Source organism: Schistocerca nitens, chromosome 3 (genome assembly GCF_023898315.1).
Source record: "Schistocerca nitens isolate TAMUIC-IGC-003100 chromosome 3, iqSchNite1.1, whole genome shotgun sequence".
NCBI classification, from domain to species: Eukaryota; Metazoa; Arthropoda; class Insecta; order Orthoptera; family Acrididae; genus Schistocerca; species Schistocerca nitens.
This window is the reverse complement of record NC_064616.1, coordinates 906,817,472-906,839,403: the sequence shown is the minus strand read 5'-3', so window position 1 is coordinate 906,839,403 and position 21,932 is coordinate 906,817,472. Positions and strand designations below refer to the sequence as shown.

Here is a 21,932-nt window from a genome sequence, read left to right as displayed (position 1 = left end):
CAGTAGGAGTCTCGTGACGGCCTAGATATAGACATCTGTAGACATCACAAGTGTTGGCAGTGCTAGTTTTGAGTCAATGCAGGCAGCCAGCGTTGTAGACTCACACTGCAGGCCAATGATGGAACCTCTAGTGCTGGCCCCTACATCCATGGCTAGCAGACCTTAGCTCAGTGCAGTGAGCAACATCTGTGGTGTGTCAGCGTAACAAGTTACTCATTACGACCAGTGCCACTTACAATTCTCGAGTGAGGCAGATGGCAAAAGGTAGTGCTAAGTGTCACTCTACTACACTGATCCACAATTAGGCGTGGCCCCATGCTACGCAGAGGAAGAGGTGTGTGGCCACCATTGCTTCTGCAGCCCCTCTGGTGGCAGAGGCTCCAGGCATCCCTGGTCAGCAGGCACCTGAACATAAGGCTGGAAGTGGCCTACCAGATGGGACTACATCAGTTGGACAGCAGTGGCAACATGGATGAAGTGGCAGACACTGGAGGCAATGTCATGATGACTGGGGTCCAGAGAGGCGGCTGCTCCTCTGGTGCACACTCCAGGAGCATCTGCAGCTGTGGTAACCTGATGCAAAGTGTCAGTCTGCCCCATGGTGGGGAAGCCAGTGGCAAGACTGATCTTGCCCCCTGTGGCTGCAATAGCATGGAACAACTAACAATGGAATGAGAGGGGGCAGGCGGAGGAGGATGGAGGGAGTGGGTTCGAGGATGAACTCTTCTTTCTCTGAAGGATGCAAAAATGGGGTAGGATGGAAGGATTGGGAAGAAAATGATTGAGGGTACAGGTGTGTAACCAGAGCAGGTTCTGGTGTCAGGTGAAAGTCCAGTCTTCAGTATCAAGCCTAAAAATCCTATGCTCTCATTGCTGATGAATGGTGGCTGGGAACAACCAATCTTGTCAGTCAAACACCCAGGTGCACACCCACATGCCAGACTGGAACTTTGGGGTGGTCGGTAGAACTGGGGATTTGGCTGCAAGCAAGAGTAGGTGCAGAAGAGAATGGGGTTGATGTCTATGATAAAGCTCTGATGGGCTCTTCTGCTAACTGGTGTCACCCAAAATGAACTTAAAAAAAAAAAATGTTAGGGTGTCTTCCATGGAAGCATCTTAAACTTACTTCTTAATATGCTGTTTGAATTTCCTGACAATCCTCTCTGCCTCTCCATTCAATTTGGGATGAAAAGATGAACAGATGTGCTTCACTCCATTTTAGTGCAGAAATTCTCAAAGACCTTCTCCTAAAACTGTGGTCCACTTTTGGTCACTAATGTCTGTGGTAGGCCCTCAATGGTGAAGATCTTTGAGATTGCTGTCACTGTGTATTCCACTGTGGTTGTAAAGCAGTTAAAAATGGAAAAATTGTCAGTTATATGATATTCAGGAACAGGCTTGCAGAATCAATGTGCACTCTTTCTCAAAGTCTGATGGCTGCTGGTCAAGGTGAAAAAGCCTGACATGGGTCTGCCTGCTGTTCCACACATCTGTTGTAATGACGGACTAGCCTCTCTATTTCCCAGTCAATGCCTAGCCAATAAGCATGGATCTGAGCAAACAGTTTGGTCCTGAAAGCACCCCAATGTCCCTCATGCAGCAAATGTAGGATCTGTTGTCATAAGGCTGTTGGATTCACTACATACAGTGCAGTGTGGTCTCTGGCTAAAAGGAGCAAGTGGTGTCATAGCCCATAGTGGTGGCAAAGAGGTTCTGTCCACCTGTGCAAGATGAAGGTGTGAACTTGTTTGAGAATGGTGTCGACCTCTGTGATGGTGGTGTTGTGAGCTCTCATAATGGTAAAATTGTCCACAGCTCATTGAGCCTCATCATCCAGGCATAAACAAAGAATTTCCTCTTGATAAAACTTCTTGTCTGGCCCCAGGGGTAGGCAAAAAAAGAGTGTTCACTTTTGTGAGTTGAGATGTGCTTCTGAAATGGTTTTCATAGGTACATCCTGAGAGGAACAATGCCAAGTGCTGGAGCCAAAGAGCAGTATAATCTGGGACATGAACTGTTGTGTTGGACAAGGAGATCAATGGCTTATGGCCTATTGTCATGTGGAACTTGGTGCCATAAAGAAGACAAAATTTCTTCAAAGTCAATAGAATTACCAGCGCTTCTTTCCCAATCTTAGAGTGTTTAATTTGTGCAGAGATGAGGGCTTTTGAAGTGTACGTCATGTGATGCTCTGAACCATCAGTCTCTCAGTGAGTTGGGACAGCTACCACCCCATAGTTCAACATGTCTGTTGAAACCACTAACTGCTTCCTAGATTGGAAAGTCACTGGATAATATACTGAGAGTAGACATTGTTTGAGTTCCTTGAATGTGTTTTTGTGCATGGCCGATCACATGAAAACCAATCCTTTCTTACATGAGTGATGTAATTTTTCCCAAAAAACGTGGAGCTGTTTGAGGTTCACCTCCCATGGCATGGGTGTAATCACTTTGACATGTTTTTACGTTGGTAATGTACATTTGTGAGGGAGGATGTGGCCTCAGTACGCCAATTAAGGCTGAAAAAATTCATGTTTGCTGAAATGGCACTTTGACCATTCAGCTGTGCTGAACGAACTGAGTTTGAACTGCCTAGTGGCACTAAGCTATGTGCTTGATGAACTGCACTCAGACAACATTTGGTAGGCTGTACAAAGTATATTTAGAGTTTCACACCAGTCACAAGAGTCCACTTGATATTTTCATATTTGTTTTTGATGATAGGTGTTTAACAGTAATAATTAATCAGGTTAACAAGTATTGAAACAATGATCGCATGTGCACAGATGGGTACCAACCTAAACTGAGATTTCTATTTTTTGTTTGCAATGTTATTCCTACAAGGCACAGTTCAGAAACCTGATGGAGAAATGTATTACTCAAGGAAATAAATTCTTGGAACACCTATTTTCCAAAATGTATTGTGTGTGTGTTTGCTTCTCCAGTAAAAACCTTCATGAGACTGTCAAACTAAATCAACTGCAATGTGTTTATTTTCATAGTACACATTCCTGCTTCCATAAGTTTTTTTTTTGTCGACACAATCCCAGCAATCACTTGATTTGAGAAAAGTGCACTGAAACGTATCAGTGGTGCAAAGAACAACCCAGTCAAGCAGTTAATCCTACCTCATGCAAAAGAAGAAAAGTGTGTCTTCAGGTTTGCTAAATGCTGCTTGGTGGAACTCCCTGTGATGATGGTGTCATCCAAGTAGCTAATAAAACCCAGCACATTGTGAAGCAGCTGTTTGAGGAACCTCTAGAAAATTGCCAGGCTACTGGAGGCTCCAAAAACCAACTGCTTATCTTTGTATAAACCATGTGGTGTGTTAATCACTGATATCTTCTTTGAACATTTGTGTAGCGTAAGTATGCCTGAGTGAGGTCAATTTTGCAGAAAAATTTCCCACCCATGAGTTTTGCATATAGCTCCTCATGCTTTGGAATGGTGTATCTGTCCACACCAGCTCTAGCATTCACCATGATCTTGAAGTCTCTGCAAAGTCTGAGTCTACCAGATGATTTCCTGATCATAACCAGGCCAGTAACTCACTGACTCAACAATATAAGTTCTATCACACCCTATTCCTGCTGCCTGTCTAATTCATCCTTGACCTGGCCACAGAGTGCAAGTGTAACAGCCTGAAGAGGAAAAAATTGAGGTCATGCCATAGATTTCAGCAAACTATCAGCTTTGAAACTCTTCACATTTCCCAGTGCAGAAGAAAAAATGTTGGGGAATTCAGTGCAGAACACATGCAGTTGTTGATAAGGAACATAACATTCTCAGAGACCAGATTGACTGTGTCATTGATTGAAAATACAAAAGACATGACTGCATCCAAACCTAAGAGATTCTCAGTATCGGTAGTGTTTATGACTAAGAAAGTTATGTCCTGGTCATCTTTTTGTAAATGGCTTCCATGGTAAACTTACTTTTCAATGAAATGCATTGCTTGCTTTAACTGACCAAACAATTGAACTAATTTAGTAACTGTTGGTTCCCCTAACTGTAAATATATTTGAAAGCTAATGATATTTGGGGCAACACCTGTATCAACTTCAAAGTTGACCATCCTGTCAGCCACAAACAGTAGCTTATTGAAGGAACACCCTTGAGTGGATGGTGCAGAACATATAACATTAAGTGGAAATGTTGAGTCACAGACAGACAGTTGTGCCTGCCTATGACTCAACATCTCCACTATATGGTGAATAGCAATCTATCCTTTTCTCAATATTGTCATTATTCCATCCTGGATTTCCTATTGTTTGACATATAACATTAATGCCCATTTCATCTTGTGATCATGAGACAGGAATGGCCACTTGACAAACAGATGCAATGTGACCCTGTCATGAACATTTAGTGCAATCTGCTCATTAGAATGGGCTGTTGTCTCTAGCATGCTTCTGAGAAAGGCCAGGCAGTACAGGTAAGGTTGTCATTAGCTGGAGTGGCATGCGACCCACTGTTTACATGTGGCAGGATGTGCATACTGTTGCTTGTGTACTGCTGCATTGTCACCACTGGGTGCCAAATCTGCCACAAGTCCAGGTTCACTGTTTACCATGGCAATGCTCACCAAGGAATCTAAGCAGCAGCCTGCCACTTGTGTGACTTCATAGGTCTATGCTAAATGCAACACCTCATTCAATGAGGGGCCATCAAACTGTAAAACTTGTAACAGAAACTCTTTATTGGGTTCTGCACACATGATCATGTCTCTCATCATGCCCTATGCATAAGATTCTTTGGTGGTAGGCATAAGAAACTTGCATCGATGACTTAGCCCCTGGAATTCAGTCGACCAGGCACTTGGTGCAGGGAGTGTCAACTGACTCAGTTAATTGAGACACTGGTGGAGAGACATCTACAGACATTAAAGTAACCTCTGGCGTGCCACAGGGGAGTGTTATGGGACCATTGCTTTTCACAATATATATAAATGACCTAGTAGATAGTGTCGGAAGTTCCATGCGACTTTTCGCGGATGATGCTGTAGTATACAGAGAAGTTGGAGCATTAGAAAATTGTAGCAAAATGCAGGAAGATCTGCAGCGGATAGGCACTTGGTGCAGGGAGTGGCAACTGACCCTTAACATAGACAAATGTAATGTATTGCGAATACATAGAAAGGAAGATCCTTTATTGTATGATTATATGATAGCGGAACAAACACTGGTAGCAGTTACTTCTGTAAAATATCTGGGAGTATGCATGCGGAACGATTTGAAGTGGAATGATCATATAAAATTAATTGTTGGTAAGGCGGGTACCAGGTTGAGATTCATTGGGAGAGTCCTTAAAAAATGTAGTCCATCAACAAAGGAGGTGGCTTACAAAACACTCGTTCGACCTATACTTGAGTATTGCTCATCAGTGTGGGATCCGTACCAGATCGGGTTGACGGAGGAGATAGAGAAGATCCAAAGAAGAGCGGCGCATTTTGTCACAGGGTTATTTGGTAACCATGATAGAATTACGGAGATGTTTAACAAACTCAAGTGGCAGACTCTGCAAGAGAGGCGCTCTGCATCGCGGTGTAGCTTGCTCACCAGGTTTCGAGAGGGTGCGTTTCTGGATGAGGTATCGAATATATTGCTTCCCCCTACTTATACCTCCTGAGGAGATCACGAATGTAAAATTAGAGAGATTAGAGCGCACACAGAGGCTTTCAGACAGTCGTTCTTCCCGCAAACCATACGCGACTGGAACAGGAAAGGGAGGTAATGACAGTGGCACGTAAAGTGCCCTCCGCCACACACCGTTGGGTGGCTTGCGGAGTATAAATGTAGATGTAGATGTAAAACTTGAGGTGACCTGAAATCACACGATGATGTATTTTGTAATGAGCACTTAGTCAGGAACAAATTTTGTCAAAATTCAGTTTGTCAGTTTCCATCAGAAGGGTCAAAATGTGCAACAACTGATAAGTTTCTTGCAGAAGCCATGATAAGTAAAGGGATCTAGCAGTATCATTTTCTTTTACATTGAGAGCTGTAAAGTGCTGTTGCAGCTGCTTTTTGTACAAAAATGCAGTCTTCTGACTTTTCCTCATACAGCAGGAATGGCAAACGATTTACCATTGGCTGCAGCAGTACTCAGACCAGGAAACCTTTTGTATGCTATTGACTTTCCATGTGGTGAGCCATCAGCTATTCCATAACAGCAGCAAGAGAGGGTTACACCATGGTGACTGGAAAGAAGAAAATGCCAGTGGCCATTCAACATATCAAGTCTGCAGTTCCCTGAAAAGTTCACCAACCGAAAGCATCAGCCAAGTTCTGAAATTCACATGCAGGTTATCACAGTCTGAGTGATGGAACATACACAAGTTCACTCTGCAGTCACCAGCTGTGTTGTGGCACACAACACTAACAAACACTCATTTTTCAGTTTGTTAGTGTGATACAACACATGATGGCAACATGTACAATTACTTGAAACTGCCCAGAGGTGATTAAAAGTCAGTAGCATAACAACACAGTGTTGTGTACTGCGTACAGTAGAGGAACAGTTCTGAGGTGATCAGCATGACAATGCATCCTTTCATAAAGCAGTATATGTGACACAATGGTTTATTGGCAATAACATTCCTGAAATGGACTGGCATGCCCATAGTTTTAACTTGAACTCAGTGGAATACATTTGGGATGTGTTAGAATATCAATACTGCATTAGACCTCAGCATCCTACATCATTACCTAATCTGGTTTTGGCTCTTGATGAAGAAAGGGCTGCTGCTCCTCCACATACATATAGAAACCACACTGAAAGTTTCCCCAGAAGAGTTCATGCTATCATAAAGATGAAGGGTGGGTACACCCAATGTTAATGTCCACTAATAGACATACTATTGACCAGATAGTGTATGAAGCTGTTGTACACTTTGTACATACTTCATTTTTTGTAAAGTACTGATAATCAATATTTGGTGGTGGACAGTTGGTAGTCATTGTTTTTAAGTCTTTTATTTTATTATGTGATCTGTTGTAGCTGCTTCAGTATTAATTTTTGTATAGTGAAATATGATATACACCTTCAAAACAAAAATTCAAATTTCAGTTTATAAAAGAGTTGTAAGGTGAAAGAAATGGTGTTACCTGTGCTCTTTAAAAGATCTTTACATGAAATTATTAATTATTGTGTACCTATCCCACAAAAAACAAAAGATTATGTGTAATAGGTAGTCTATTAATGAAAATTAATTGGTGTAAGCATTATATAAGATCTTGGCAATACATATTTAGAGTTAGTTACAAATAATGAAAATGCATACAGCAGAACACGCTGTGTGAAAACAGAAAAAGAAATCAGTTTTCACATCCATATATAAACCTGATTTGTTAACTTATAACCCAATTTTCTTAAATTTTATTTTTTCAGGGTCGTGATTTGTCAGTTGCATATGTCCTTGTCATAGTTACATATGTGACAATTGGGGTAGTTTTCTACATCTGCTTCCCACTAAAGAAGTCATGCATAGAAGATGTAAGTCAAAATATACTTGTAGGCTTAAATATTATGGTCATAAATTTAATGTAGATAAGAGATTTTGGGATTTCTAATTATTTACATTTCACTAAATCAATAATTAGTAATGATGTGCATTTCAACAGTAGTTTTTGTTAGTGAATTACGATCTGTTAAAAGCCGCGTAAGACTACAATTTTACATAAAAGTGTAAGGTGAATGTTTCTTAGATATTCCTATGAGTCAAGTAGATATTTGCTTCACCAACCTTAAAAGAATATTTCTCAGTCAATTTAATGCAACTAAAACACCATCTGGGTAAAATTATTGGTCTTAAAATAACTTATATTAAAGAGTATAAATTAGTTTTCCTCTCTCTTTTTCTTCTTCTTCTTAGCTTCTAAGGGGCTTGAAGCTTCTGTGCTGATCTCCCATGCTGCCTCCAAATGCCTCTTTCTTGTGCTACTTCCTGCCAATTATTTATACCCATCCTGTTGCATTTTCTTTAAAATTTCATTTAGCCATGTACTCCTGGATCTCCCTCTTGGTCTCTTACCAAATGATTTCTACATGAATATGCTTGAAACCAGGTTGTCCTAGATTAGATTACATTCAGTTTTCATTCCATAACCCCCAAAAATGAGATGATTCAGACTTTGAAAACATTGAACACTCTGTTACAACTCAAGCTGGTGGAACAAGCATCACCTATCCCATCAAAGGCAGGGCTTCATGTGAAACCAATCATGTGATGTACATGCTAATCTGCAACCACTGTGCTTCATTCTGTCTGGGCATGACAACCAACAAGCTGTATGTCCACACGAATAGCTTCTGTCTGTCAAACTGTGACCAAGTAACAAATGGAGCACCCAGTTGCTGAGCATGCTGCCCATCAGAATGTTCTTCATTTTAATGACTGCTTCACAATTTGCACCAGCTGGATCCTTCCTACCAACACTAACTTTTCTGAATTGCACAGGTGGGAACTCTTTGAACTCCCCCTACAATTTATCCTACATTCCCGTGACCCTCCTGGCCTCATACTTGTTAGTCATTGTCCTTCATACACCATAGCTTCCCTGTTCCCACTCCACAGCCTTCTATTCCACAAGTGCACCAGTCTTTTTACTTCTCTCCTTTTCCACTCCCCCATCCACCAGCTAGCCTCCTCACTACACCTAGCTGCACTACCCTCTTTCCACCTCATCCGTGTCTGCTCCCTCAAATAGCACTTTACAATCCCCCACCAGTATCCTACTCTGCCCCCCCCCCCCCTCGCTGCCCTATCCTCCTCCTTATGTCCATCACCCAGATTGCTACTCCCATCATGCACAGCTGCTCCCAGTCTGGCTCGGTAGCCAGGAACATTGGCCATGTGTGTGTGAGCAGCATTTGTGTGAATGTGTGTGTGTATGTTGTCTAATTCAGAAGAAGACCTTATGGGTGAAAACTTAGTAGTCTTTTTGTTGTTCCTGTCTGCAACTCAACATCTCAAATATATTGTAGTAGCAATCAATGCTTTTCATAATATTGTCATTATTCCATCCTGGATTTTCCATCATTTAAATTTAATGTTAGCAATTCAACTGTATGAATCTACCAATGTATGTGGCCTAGCTCAGCTTGCTTTTTTTATTTGTTTCATTAATGAATGAAACATAATAGAACATTATATCTGTTGCGAGGAAATTCCTTAAATGATCAGAGTCAAAGGCTTTTTAAAGTAATAAATGGATACATGGAGACAATGGAAGAATTGCATTGGCATATGCACAGATGGTGCCCCATCAGTAACAGATTCTGTAAAAGATTCATGACACTGGTGACGCAACAAAAACAAAAACTTAATGATTATGCACTGCTTTCTACATAGGAAAGTGCTTGTAGCAAAACGTATTGGGAAGGACTGGAAACCAGGTTTGGGCATGACTGGTAAAATGATAAATTAAAATAAGAGCAGACCTCTCAGTTCAAGACCATTCACTCATATATGTGATGAGCTAGGAACACAGCACTGTAACCTCCTTCTTTATACAAAAGTCTGCTGGCTATCAAGAGGGAGAATATTTAGCAAGAGTATAAATTTAAGAATTAATGATGCAGTTGTCTGAGCAACAAAACAAAACTATGTTTGTGGCTGCATTAAAAGATGAGCTCTGCAGCATAAAGCTAGCTTTCCTTCCTGATTTATCTGAAATATTCAAAGAGACAAATGCTAGTCCATAAGGTAAGGGTGCTAATATCCTCATCATCACAAACAAAATTTCAACCTTAGAAGATCAAAATCAACGTATGGTTGAGAAAAACAAATAATCCAATTTTTAAATGTTTCCATAGACAGCTAAATGAAAAGTTAGTAACAAAATGTGGCTACTGATTTATGACCACTAAGTGCAATTGACAGACAGACTTCATGGATATTTCTCAACACTAGCTATAAACCAGTGGGACTGGATTACAAATACTTCACTCTTACCAGCAGTTGTGAACTTCAGCCTGTTGAAGAGGATGAAATTTCCAACCTGAAAAACAACTGCACTTTAGAATTTAAGTACCAAAAATTCTATTTATGCAACTTCTAGATTTTTGTTCAGCAAGATTCCCCTGCGTAAGTAAAAAAAAAAAAAAAAAAAAAAAAAAAAAAAAAAAAAAAAAAAAAAAAAGTGCACAACTCACTTTGCTGCAGTTTTCTACAACACAGTCATGGGAAAGTGTATTTCCTATGACTGATATACAAACAGTCAAATGTGAAATATCGAGAAAGTTAGATAAGGAAATGCTTGTGAATTTCTCCTCCATCCAAGTTAATAGAAGACAGATCTGTAATGCACATCAAGCCCTCATGCATCATTGAATTCATAACAACACTGAAAAGTTTTATATCAGTGAAAGGTGTTGAATTTATAATTATACTATACTTAGAAATGAAATGTAAAAGTTAAAATTTCTTTAAAAGATCATTTGTTACAGAAGAATGTATTTATTAATATTAGTGAAAGGGCATCTCATGATACTGGGTATATTACAAGGGTGTCAACATGAGGAAAAAGTTTGAAAGCTTTGCTGCAGAGTAATACTATGAGAGAATGGCTAGATGTCAAGGAGAACAACTAACTAATATTGAAGGACCATTGTGAAATAGGGGCTACTGTTTATGTTACTTTTTGTGGTTATTCTGAAACAAACTATCTAATAAATATTGTAAAAACCTCTGCTTGTAAAATGAAAAGGAAAGTGATTGAGTTAACAACTTAATAAAAGTAAGTAACTCTACCTGTTACATTACGTAGGCCCTACATGATATTAGCTGCCTTTTTCCATAACAAGTACATGTTTCATTTTTATAAAAGTTACTTTACTTATGGTACACGAAAGTCCCTAAAGAGATGTGCAGCATGGTTATAATTAAATTTTCACTACTCAAGAAGGCACTCATGAATTGATTGTAGAACAACAAAACTTTGTGGAAACATGTGTAAGGACATGCAGAAGACAAGCAATGAATGAATCATTGAAATAAACACATTTTAATTTCCACATGAGGGTGTAACATTTGTTAATTGCATACCATGTTTACATTCCAGTCTACAAATGTTGCTCAATTTGCAGACCATCTGCATCAATGATTGCCTGGAACTGCACTAAAAATTACAGATCACAATTGTTTGCAGCACTTGCTGAATGGTGTACCATGGAATCTTCAGCTGTCATGACACAGCTTATGTGTTGCTTGAAGATCACATATTCCATCCAACATTCTCAGCCATTGCAGCAGTACCTATTTCAAAAATTTGTGGTGCAATTGGCCACTGACCTCTTTCTGATGCAATCTCCAAATTGCCAGTTCATTTGAACTTCTGAATCATGTTCTTCAATTCCAGTGTGGAAAGAGGACCTTTCCATATTCCTTTAATGTGTTGATATCCATAAAGAGTAGCAGTTCTGTTGCTTTTGTTTTGATAAAACAGATTTATGAGTAAGGCTCACATTGTCCAGAACCACGTTGACTGTCTGCAATGTCAATGCACACTAATGCTTGTGTTTCAGTCCTATGGCATCAAACCAGCACTGGTGCCAGTGGCAAGTCATGACACTGACACTACTAACAATACAAATCCTGCAGTAGACAGTCTGAACATCATTACAATAAAGTTGAATACATATACAGTAAATATTTTTCTGTATACACTGGCTCAAGTAGCCAAAATTCATTTGTGACCCCCTATATAACCCATTTGTGCAGTTACACACTGTATTACAGCCTTTAACAGCCTGTTTTGAATATCATCAAGAAACTACAAAGGTTGACTGAACATTTTGAAGATATTATACTCTTTAGTTAGTTTTCAGAATTCGTAGAATTTATCAGTAATCTGTTTCTGTTTTATTAATTCTGATTGTCAATTTATTCAGAGAATTTTACCATGGTTTCATGTATGTCCTTCAAATGCTCTTAACTTCCTCTCATCATCATCTCTTCAACCATGTCATTATCCACACAAATGTTTCCTCTCAGGTCTTTATTCAGTTTTGTGAACATGTAACAAATACTTTGTGTAAGATTAGGCCTGTACTTCTCTGTCATGATCTGCACATGGACAGTATTATTCTGCAGTAGGCTGATTTCTCAAATAATTATTTCTTAACATTCAGTAACCTAAAGATGAATTTCTATCACAGATAGTCATCAGCAGGATGTGTCATTATTTTTGACCATGCATCTAGGATATTTTTACTTAGTCTTCCAAAGTTTCAGCTGTTCCAGGTGGTGCTGAAGCAAATCTGTGACTGACTTCTGAGATCAAACACATGCTTATTTATTCATGGAGGCACCAAAAACACTTGAATCAAAGCTCTTCTTTTGTCTCTAATGCACGTAAATGATATAAAACATAGCTGATGTTGGAAATACCAGCTCTCGTACAGTAAAACTTCATTAAGATGCTCCCCTCTAAACCATTTTCCCAGTTAAAGTGCTTCTAGACTCCAGCCCTACAAACACTTACATATGAGGCTATTTAAAGCATCTTCTGTGTAAAACACTCCTCTCCTGCACAAGGCATGCTGCCTATCTGTCGGAAGTCTTTCTTTGCAACACTGAGCTAGGCTCATGAAAGCTTCTCTGCAAGTAATGAGTAAGTTATCAGATAGAACAATGAAAATGATTTACTCTTGTTAAGAACTGGACATGAGCTACATTTCTTCTTCCAGGTAGTGACCACCAAAACACAATCCTCACAGGTAATATCACCTGAGGTTTCCTACCCCTCCTCCCCAATTGTGACAAAGTACATGGATGGTGAACAACATTTTCATTTTCTTACAGTAAAGTGTATTGAGTTCCACACTATGGCTGTGAAAAATAAGAAGTATAAATTTTCAGGTGCTGATAAATTGCAAATGATTTGGAAGTGTGGAGACTAGATGCTTTCCCTAGAAAAAAACCTTAGACAGTTTCTTGGTATGCCACCTTCAATGTTGAAAAGTTTTGTTACCAAACAGAAGGATATTCAACAAATTGCCTGTGAAAAGATAATGAAGGGGGTATATTGAACTGGAAAATACTTTAATTCAATGAATACGTCACTTGTAAGTGGGTCCATAGGCTAAGCAAAAAACTGGAAGGAAGATTAATGTAGAAAATATTATTGTGGCACCAGGTTGGCTCAGTAAGTTTTCGAGATGTATTGGAAATAGTTACTGAAAACTCTGTCTTGAAGCTAAATCCATGAATGGGGATGATGTTAGTGCCTGGAAAAATTTTGTCTTAGCAGGCTTCATAGGACAATATGAAAAGTCCAGCATGTAATGAAGATGAATTTGGAATGCTTTCTAAACTCATCCCTGACAAGTCTCACACTGTACAAAATGAAACTAGCCATTTTTGGAAGCTCAGCATAGACATGGTGCTAATAGTTGCCTACCCCATTGTTGGTGGGACAGAGAAGTTGAAGTTGCTTGTCATCTGTAAAGCTACAAATTTTTGCTGCTTTGAAAACATAAATAATCTGCTGTGCAAGTAAATATATCAGCAATGAGCATGGAAGACAGACAAACATTTTGTTACATGAATAAAATCACTTGATCACAAATTTATTGAACAAATTCACAAGGTGGCGTTTCTTATAGACAAATCTCCAGCTCTCCTGAAACATTTTTTAGTGCAACACATTGAATTTGATTTTCTTCTTCCCAGTACCACCAAAAATATGTAGCCTTGGGATCAAGCAATTGCAAAAGAGACAAAATAATTTTGTTGCAAAAACTGAGAATTCACTGGATCTCCTGGCAGTCTCATTCAATTTTTGGGGAAATATTTTTTGTAGTGTCTACTACTGATTTGATAAAAGTTTTTTATAGAAACTTGATAGGGCAAATGTTAATATTAATAACAACCATGATGAAAACAAGTGCGCAGTCTACGAAAAACTTGGTGAAGTCCAGTTTCAAGACCTTGTTTTGTTTGGTACTAGTGTTATGTCATTGGTGAGATAATAGAAGATAACAGTGTTGAAAAAGAAGCCGATATGTCACAAGAATAGAAGCATGTTCCTTTAAAACATCAAGTCTAGGTCAAACGTATATCCGTGCAAGAAACATTGAATTCCCTTGTGATCTTAACTGTGGCTTTAATCAATGGAAATCTCTGTGCTTGAACGCCAGTGTACCCTAAAGCAACAGATATTTCATCACTATATATATATATATATATATATATATATATATATATATATATATATATATATATATATATATATATATATATATATATATAAAAACAAAGATGATGTGACTTACCACATGAAAGTGCTGGCAGGTCGACAGACACACAAACAAACACAAACATACACACAAAATTCAAGCTTTCGCAACAAACTGTTGCCTCATCAGGAAAGAGGGAAGGAGAGGGAAAGACGAAAGGATGTGGGTTTTAAGGGAGAAGGTAAGGAGTCATTCCAATCCCGGGAGCGGAAAGACTTACCTTAGGGGGAAAAAAGGACGGGTATACACTCGCACGCACACACATATCCATCCACACATATACAGACACAAGCAGGTATATTTGTCTTTAAATATGTCTGCTTGTGTCTGTATATGTGTGGATGGATATGTGTGTGTGTGCGAGTGTATACCCGTCCTTTTTTTCCCCTAAGGTAAGTCTTTCCGCTCCCGGGATTGGAATGACTCCTTACCCTCTCCCTTAAAACCCACATCCTTTCGTCTTTCCCTCTCCTTCCCTCTTTCCTGATGAGGCAACAGTTTGTTGATGATGTGACTTACTGAACGAAAGTGCTGGCAGGTCGATAGACACACAAACAAACACAAACATACACACAAAATTCAAGCTTTCGCAACAAACTGTTGCCTCATCAGGAAAGAGGGAAGGAGAGGGAAAGACGAAAGCATGTGGGTTTTAAGGGAGAGGGTAAGGAGTCATTCCAATCCCAGGAGCGGAAAGACTTACCTTAGGGGGAAAAAAGGAAAAAAGGACAGGTATACACTCGCACACACACACATATCCATCCGCACATACACAGACACAAGCACATCTAAAATAATGTAATCAGTTATTAATATTCATCTATCTTTAAGTATTTTCATGTAATCAATATCATCATGAATAATTAAAAACGACATTTTACAGTGGGGACTGACATCTTAAAAAAATGTGGTTGCATGATATATTGTACTAAATACTATTTTCTAATATATATATGATCAAACAACAAAGGCAAATATGTGAAAAGAACACTATACAATAATAAACACATAATTTATTGAATGAAGGGACTTTTTAAATTATCTGGTGGTGTAAAACCCTTTTTTCTCAGACATTTTTGTATTTTACTTTTAGAGGACTTTAGTGAGACATGATGTGCCTGTGTCGGTAGTGAATTCAATAGAAGAAGGCCATCATGGTGAGATAGCAATAGCTAATGATATCCTATTGACTATCATGTTTACATGTATTTCAAGTGACATTGTCTGGTAGATTTATTACAGAGACAATAAAAGTTGTGTGACCATAGAGTATCTAGAATCTAGTCTGAGAATTTTTCACTAGCACATCTAAAATAATGTAATCAGTTATTAATATTCTATTCATCTCATATTTAAGTAATGATAATGCCATATTTTCTAAATACTCCACAAAGTCTTTAAAGACTGTGTTGAGCAGACACTACATAAACATTACGAAACTTCCTGGCAGATTAAAACTGTGTGTGGACCGAGACTCGAACTCGGCGGACCGAAACTCGAACTCGGGACCTTTGCCTTTCGCGGGCAAGTGCTCTACCGACGTTTTTTTTCCCCCATTGTATCTGTTCAGGGTGGACGTTGCAAGACATCCGTTTCAATTCATCATTGATCCATTAACTCAGTTTTTTTATTACAGACGGCAGCAAAACCCAACTGAGTTACCCAAGCACGACTCATGCCCCGTCCTCACAGCTTTTGCCAGTATCTCGTCTCCTACCATCCAAACTTTACAGAAGCTCTCCTGCGAACCTTGCGGAACTAGTACTCCACTGCAGAGTGAAAACCTCATTCTGGCCACATAAACATTATGGTTGCTGCATAGTCAGGGAACTAGAGAGCTGCAGCTTCAAATTTTTGCTCTAGAGTGAAATGTTCAACATCTATTCCTTTGACTTTAAGGGGCATATTTTCTTTAATTAATGTAGGTACACCATCACATTTCACCATCTGGGAACTATGGTAACCAGTTAAGGTGGTACAGCCAGCTGGAGTGTAGAAGTTGCATTCCTCCTTATTACGTCAGTGTTTAGTCAGTGCTCATTTCACACTACACTTTTTCGAAGAATATTCCCTATTCATGGAGGTTATTTGTTAGAAATTGTATGTTCAGGTGGATTAAGTTCAGGGATTCATTATTCAGTTATGATGAACCTGACTTTGGCTTTCCTTGCTTGACACAATTCCTGTACGATACACCACAAATAGCTTTATTTGCTGCATAAAAAAAGAAAACTGTGATTTCTACTATTGCTTGGATTATGTCTCAGCTTGAAAGCCTTATCCAAAATGAGTTTACCTCATCTAATTTTGTCAGAGCAAGACTTGGACATCAATTTGTAGTGTTTTACTGCATAATCTAAAGAAGACTCATAAATAGACTGGTCATACCATTTTAATGTAATTATTCATGAATTTAACTCTTAAATCTTGTTTTCTATTTCACTAAGCACTTTATTTACCGTTAGTCATTTTCCAGGACAGTTAGATGCAAAGTGAAATTTGTGAATAATGTTATTTATGTCCTCTATACTAACTTAAATAACACTGCATTTACCATTGTATGCAAAAAAGCATCTTCCTCTGCAAGTCCCATTTCAATAACTTCTGGTAGAACTGTAAAATTTGAATGATAAATTCCATGTATCTAAATCTAAGTTAAAAGGATTTCTTGTGGCACACTTCATTATTCTGCACAGTAGTTCCTTTCAGATTATTGGATTTCTTTAGTATATGTCTAATTTATGCATATATGGTTTTTTAAAAATTTATAAATATTTTCTGAATACTTTATAACCAAGCAGATTTTGCATGTGTGATTGATTGCATACAGTCTGAGGGGGAAAATAGAAAAAACTGAATAACAAATTCTGCTTTGTTTTTCAGAACCTGTTGAATAATTTTGAAAACTGGGACCTCATGACAGCAGTAGCAAGACTATTTCTGTTTTTCCAGCTTGTGACAGTATATCCACTCATTACATACATGCTGAGAGCACAGATCTTCACAGCACTAGTGGAAAATGAGTATCCTGGTTTCTTTCATGTGCTCTCCTTGAATACATTAATTATTACTGTTTGTGTATTTTTTGCAATATTTTTGCCAAAAATTGGTGCAATTATAAGGTAATAATTTTAATAAGCAGTATACTAAGTTTTAGGTTTGTTGAAGAACAGTAAAAACCAATATTTCTTTTGACTTTCTCTTTCAAAAATTTTGATTTCATTAGCCAAATTTTGACATATTTAATTGATAATATTTGCTCAACAATTATGTGTCTCTTTGATTTTCATATGCCTGCTATGTTAACATAATGAGATCTCCTTCATTATCATTATAATTTGTGCTCCACTGATATTTCAGACTTTTGTTTCGACTATTTGTTCCCAATCTACATGTACATCTATTCTCTGTAGTCAGAATCAGAATTTTTATTGTCCGATAACAAACGGAGTTAAATCACAAGATTTAATGTGCAGGGGACTCATCAATGCTGCTATTACAATTTACATGTATTACAGAAACAATAATTATTAATTTATAATTTAGAGAGGCTGTGTGTAACCTAACACAGTATTACTGTGAAAAGAGAGACTAATTATTACAGTCATTTATTAGACATAAAACTTCTAAGCTTAATTAACCAATCATTCCAGCCACTTGCCCAGATTGTCGTATTATCATTAAGAAATTCTTCTAAGGAATAATAACATTTATGTACTGACAATTGTCATAGTTTCTGCTTTAGTTGCCCCATCTCCATGCTGAGGACTCGTTTCTTTTTTAGAATGTTGTATATTTTCACGCCCAAGTATTCTGCGGTTTCTGTGAACAGCTTTAAACTATGAGTGGGAAGTATGAAATTCTCCTTTTTCCTAGTACTGTATTGGTGTTTATATTTATTGTCTATGAATAACTTGGGGTTTCTGTATACAAAAATAATCAGTTCTAAATGTACAAACATGGAGCACATAAAATTTTAACACATTGCAGTCAGACTACAGGGACTGCTGCAAGCCCATAGAAGTTGTATATTTTTGCACCTTTCTTGCATTGCTCCGGACCAAAAGATAATGAAGAAAAGCAAAACCTTTTAACTGTTGTTTTTATTGTCATCCTACATCTCAACATTTGTTTAAAGTTTTCTGAAAGACATCACATATTTACAGAATCATTATATTTTGAAAATAAGAAGATTCAGAGGTAGAAAAAAACTTTGTAATTGCAATAAATCAGAAATTATTATAAAATAACTGTACAAAACTATTTCATTGAATTTATACAACTCTTTTCATTGAGAAAAAGTTTTCTTTGTGGGATATTGCTTGTAACAGTCAGGTAGACACAATCCTGCATTACATTCTTCACACTACCATCTGATCTCCCTTCTCACTCGTTTGCCAGTACTGCATTCTCCCTTCTCAGAGCAAACAGTACAGTATCTTGAAGCATACTTCTTGCTTGTTGTCAATGGGACATGAGTGAGGAAATGCCTTGGAGTTAGCCTGTTTGCTGCTGAACCCTGCTTTTCTTCATTGAAAGCTTCACCTGATTTCTCAAGTATTTGTTTCCCAGGTTTCCCATAAAAGTAAACAAGCTGGTTCGTTTGTGAGAGACAGGCCAAGGTTTCTTGTACAGAATATAAGAATTGACCACATACATCATAAATACATGAAAAATACCTTTTTCCACCATTTCATTGTTCATCATTGAAAATAATAGTAGGTAACTAGCTGATCTCCATGATCAACACCAGTTTTATTTTTATTATAATCAAGTATGAGATCAGGCTTCAGTTTTTCTACCATTTCAGCTTGGATTTTGTCTTTGTAACACTACTTGTCATTCTATGTTTGGTAGAAATGGCAAACACATCCCTGGTATCTTTCTAGTGAAGTGCTAGTATGGATGTTTTTCTCTTGAATACTATTTCATCTCTTATTAGCTTATTCTGTTTGAATTCCTGTGGTAGGCCTCTTCTGTTTCTCATTACTGTGCCAACAGCAGATGTGCCATCATCAAACAATCTTTCAAAGAATTTTACAGAAGTATAAAACTGATCCATGTACAGTGTATGACCCTTACATAGATAACTTTTGCACAAATGTAGCACCACTGAAACTGCACTGCACCAGTGTACACTTCACAGTTCAAAACCTATCCTGTTGCTGAATCACTTAGAATGAAAAATATTATACCATACCTGCTCTGTTTGTACTTGATATATACTCAAAATCGAATTCTCCCTCTGAATGGACATAAACCTTCATCAACTGTGAGGTTCTCACCAGTATAAAAACTGTTCTTTTTTTTTCAGTACAAAGTTATCAAAAAAAAGGTCAGATTTGGTGTATAGGATCATGGTTTGGCTGACCCTTTCGTATGTAATTATCATTGTTATTCACATGACTTTGGAAATTATTACTGCAGCGTAACAGTTTGTTTCTATCATCATCAACATCATCATCATTTAAGACTGATTATGCCTTTCAGCATTCAGTCTGGAGCATAGCCCCCTTATAAAATTCCTCCATGATCCCCTATTCAGTGCTAACATTGGTGCCTCTTCTGATGTTAAACCTATTACTTCAAAATCATTCTTAACCGAATCCAGGTACCTTCTCCTTGGTCTGCCCTGACTCCTCCTACCCTCTACTGCTGAACCCATGAGTCTCTTGGGTAACCTTGCTTCTCCCATGCGTGTAACGTGACCCCACAATCTAAGCCTGTTCGCCCTGACTGCTACATCTATAGAGTTCATTCCCAGTTTTTCTTTGATTTCCTCATTGTGGACACCCTCCTGCCATTGTTCCCATCTACTAGTACCTGCAATCATCCTAGCTACTTTCATATCCGTAACCTCAACCTTGTTGATAAGGTAACCTGAATCCACCCAGCTTTCGCTCCCATACAACAAAGTTGGTCGAAAGATTGAACGGTGCACAGATAGCTTAGTCTTGGTACTGACTTCCTTCTTGCAGAAGAGAATAGATCGTAGCTGAGCACTCACTGCATTAGCTTTGCTACACCTCGCTTCCAGTTCTTTCACTATGTTGCCATCCTGTGAGAATATGCATCCTAAGTACCTGAAACCGTCCACCTTTTCTAACTTTGTTCCTCCTATTTGGCACTCAATCTGTTTATGTTTCTTTCCCACTGACACTACATTCGTTTTGGAGATGCTAATCTTCATACCATTTCTGATCTAGCTCTGAAATATTACTTTGCAAACTTTCAATCGAATCTGCCATCACAACTAAGTCATCCGCATATGCAAGACTGCTTATTTTGTGTTCACATATCTTAATCTCACCCAGCCAGTCTATTGTTTTCAACATATGATCCATAAATAATATGAACAACAGTGGAGACAGGTTGCAGCCTTGTCTTACCCCAGAAACTACTCTGAACCATGAACTCAAGTTACTGTCAACTCTAACTGCTGCCTGACTATCCGTGTAAAGACCTTTAATTGCTTGCAAAAGTTTGCCTCCTATTCCATAATCTCGTAGAACAGACAATAACTTCCTCCTAGGAACCTGGTCATATGCCTTTTCTAGATCTATAAAGCATAGATACAATTCCCTGTTCCACTCATACCACTTCTCCACTATTTGCCGCAAGCTAAAGATCTGGTCCTGACAACCTCTAAGAGGCCTAAATCCACACTGATTTTCATCCAATTGGTCCTCAACTAATACTCGCACTTTCCTTTCAACAATACCTGAGAAGATTTTACCCACAACGCTGATTAAAGAGATACCTCTGTAGTTGTTACAATCTTTTCTGTTTCCATGTTTAAAGATTGGTGTGATTACTGCTTTTGTCCAGTCTGATGGAACCTGTCCCTACTTCCAGGCCATTTCAATTATCCTGTGTAGCCATTTAAGACCTGACATTCCACTGTATTTAATGAACTCCGACTTAATTTCATCCACCCCAGCTGCTTTATTGCACTGCAATCTATTGACCATTTTCTCCACTTCCTCCAATGTGATCCTATTTCCATCATCATTCCTATCCCATTCTACCCCGAAATCTGAAACATTACTGCTTGTATTTTCACCTACATTGAGCAACTCGTCAAAATATTCCCTCCATCTGCCCAAGGCATCCACAGGATTCACCAGCAGTTTTCCTGACCTGTGCAATATACTTGTCATTTCCTTCTTACCTCTCTTTCGAAGACTGCTAATTACACTCCAGAATGGTTTTCCAGCAGCTTGACCCATAGTCTCCAACCTGTTTCCAAAGTCTTCCCAAGATTTCTACTTGGATGCTGCAATTATCTGTTTGGCTTTGTTTCTTTCTTCAACATAACTTTCTCTGTCTACCTGAGTTCTAGTATGTAGCCATTTTTGATACGCCTTCTTTTTCCTTTTACACGCTGCCTTGACTGTGTCATTCCACCAAGCTGTTTTCTTCGTCCTACTTTTACACACTTCTGTTCCAAGACATTCTTTAGCCACTTCTAGTACTGTGTCCCTGTAACTTGTCCATTCCTTTTCCAATGACTGTAATTGACTACATTCAACTAACTGGTACCTTTCTGAGATCGCTGTTATGTACTTGTGCCTGATTTCCTTATCCTAAAGTTTCTCCACTCTTATCCTCCTACATATGGACCTGACCTCCTGCACTTTCAGCCTCACAATCCCAATTTCACTGCAGATTAAATAATGATCAGTGTCATC

General features: G+C 38.4%; 1 protein-coding gene across 2 annotated transcripts in view; it reads left to right on the top strand.

The window, feature by feature from the left end:
- LOC126248964 (sodium-coupled neutral amino acid transporter 9-like) overlaps positions 1 to 21,932 on the top strand; it is a 356,283-nt gene that overhangs the window by 316,100 nt on the left and 18,251 nt on the right. For both annotated transcript variants that reach the window (XM_049950515.1, XM_049950514.1), the window contains exons 10-11: positions 7,390 to 7,494; positions 17,125 to 17,363. In XM_049950515.1, coding sequence (XP_049806472.1) covers positions 7,390 to 7,494; positions 17,125 to 17,363 — 344 coding nt within the window. The remainder of the gene's footprint in view (positions 1 to 7,389; positions 7,495 to 17,124; positions 17,364 to 21,932) is intronic.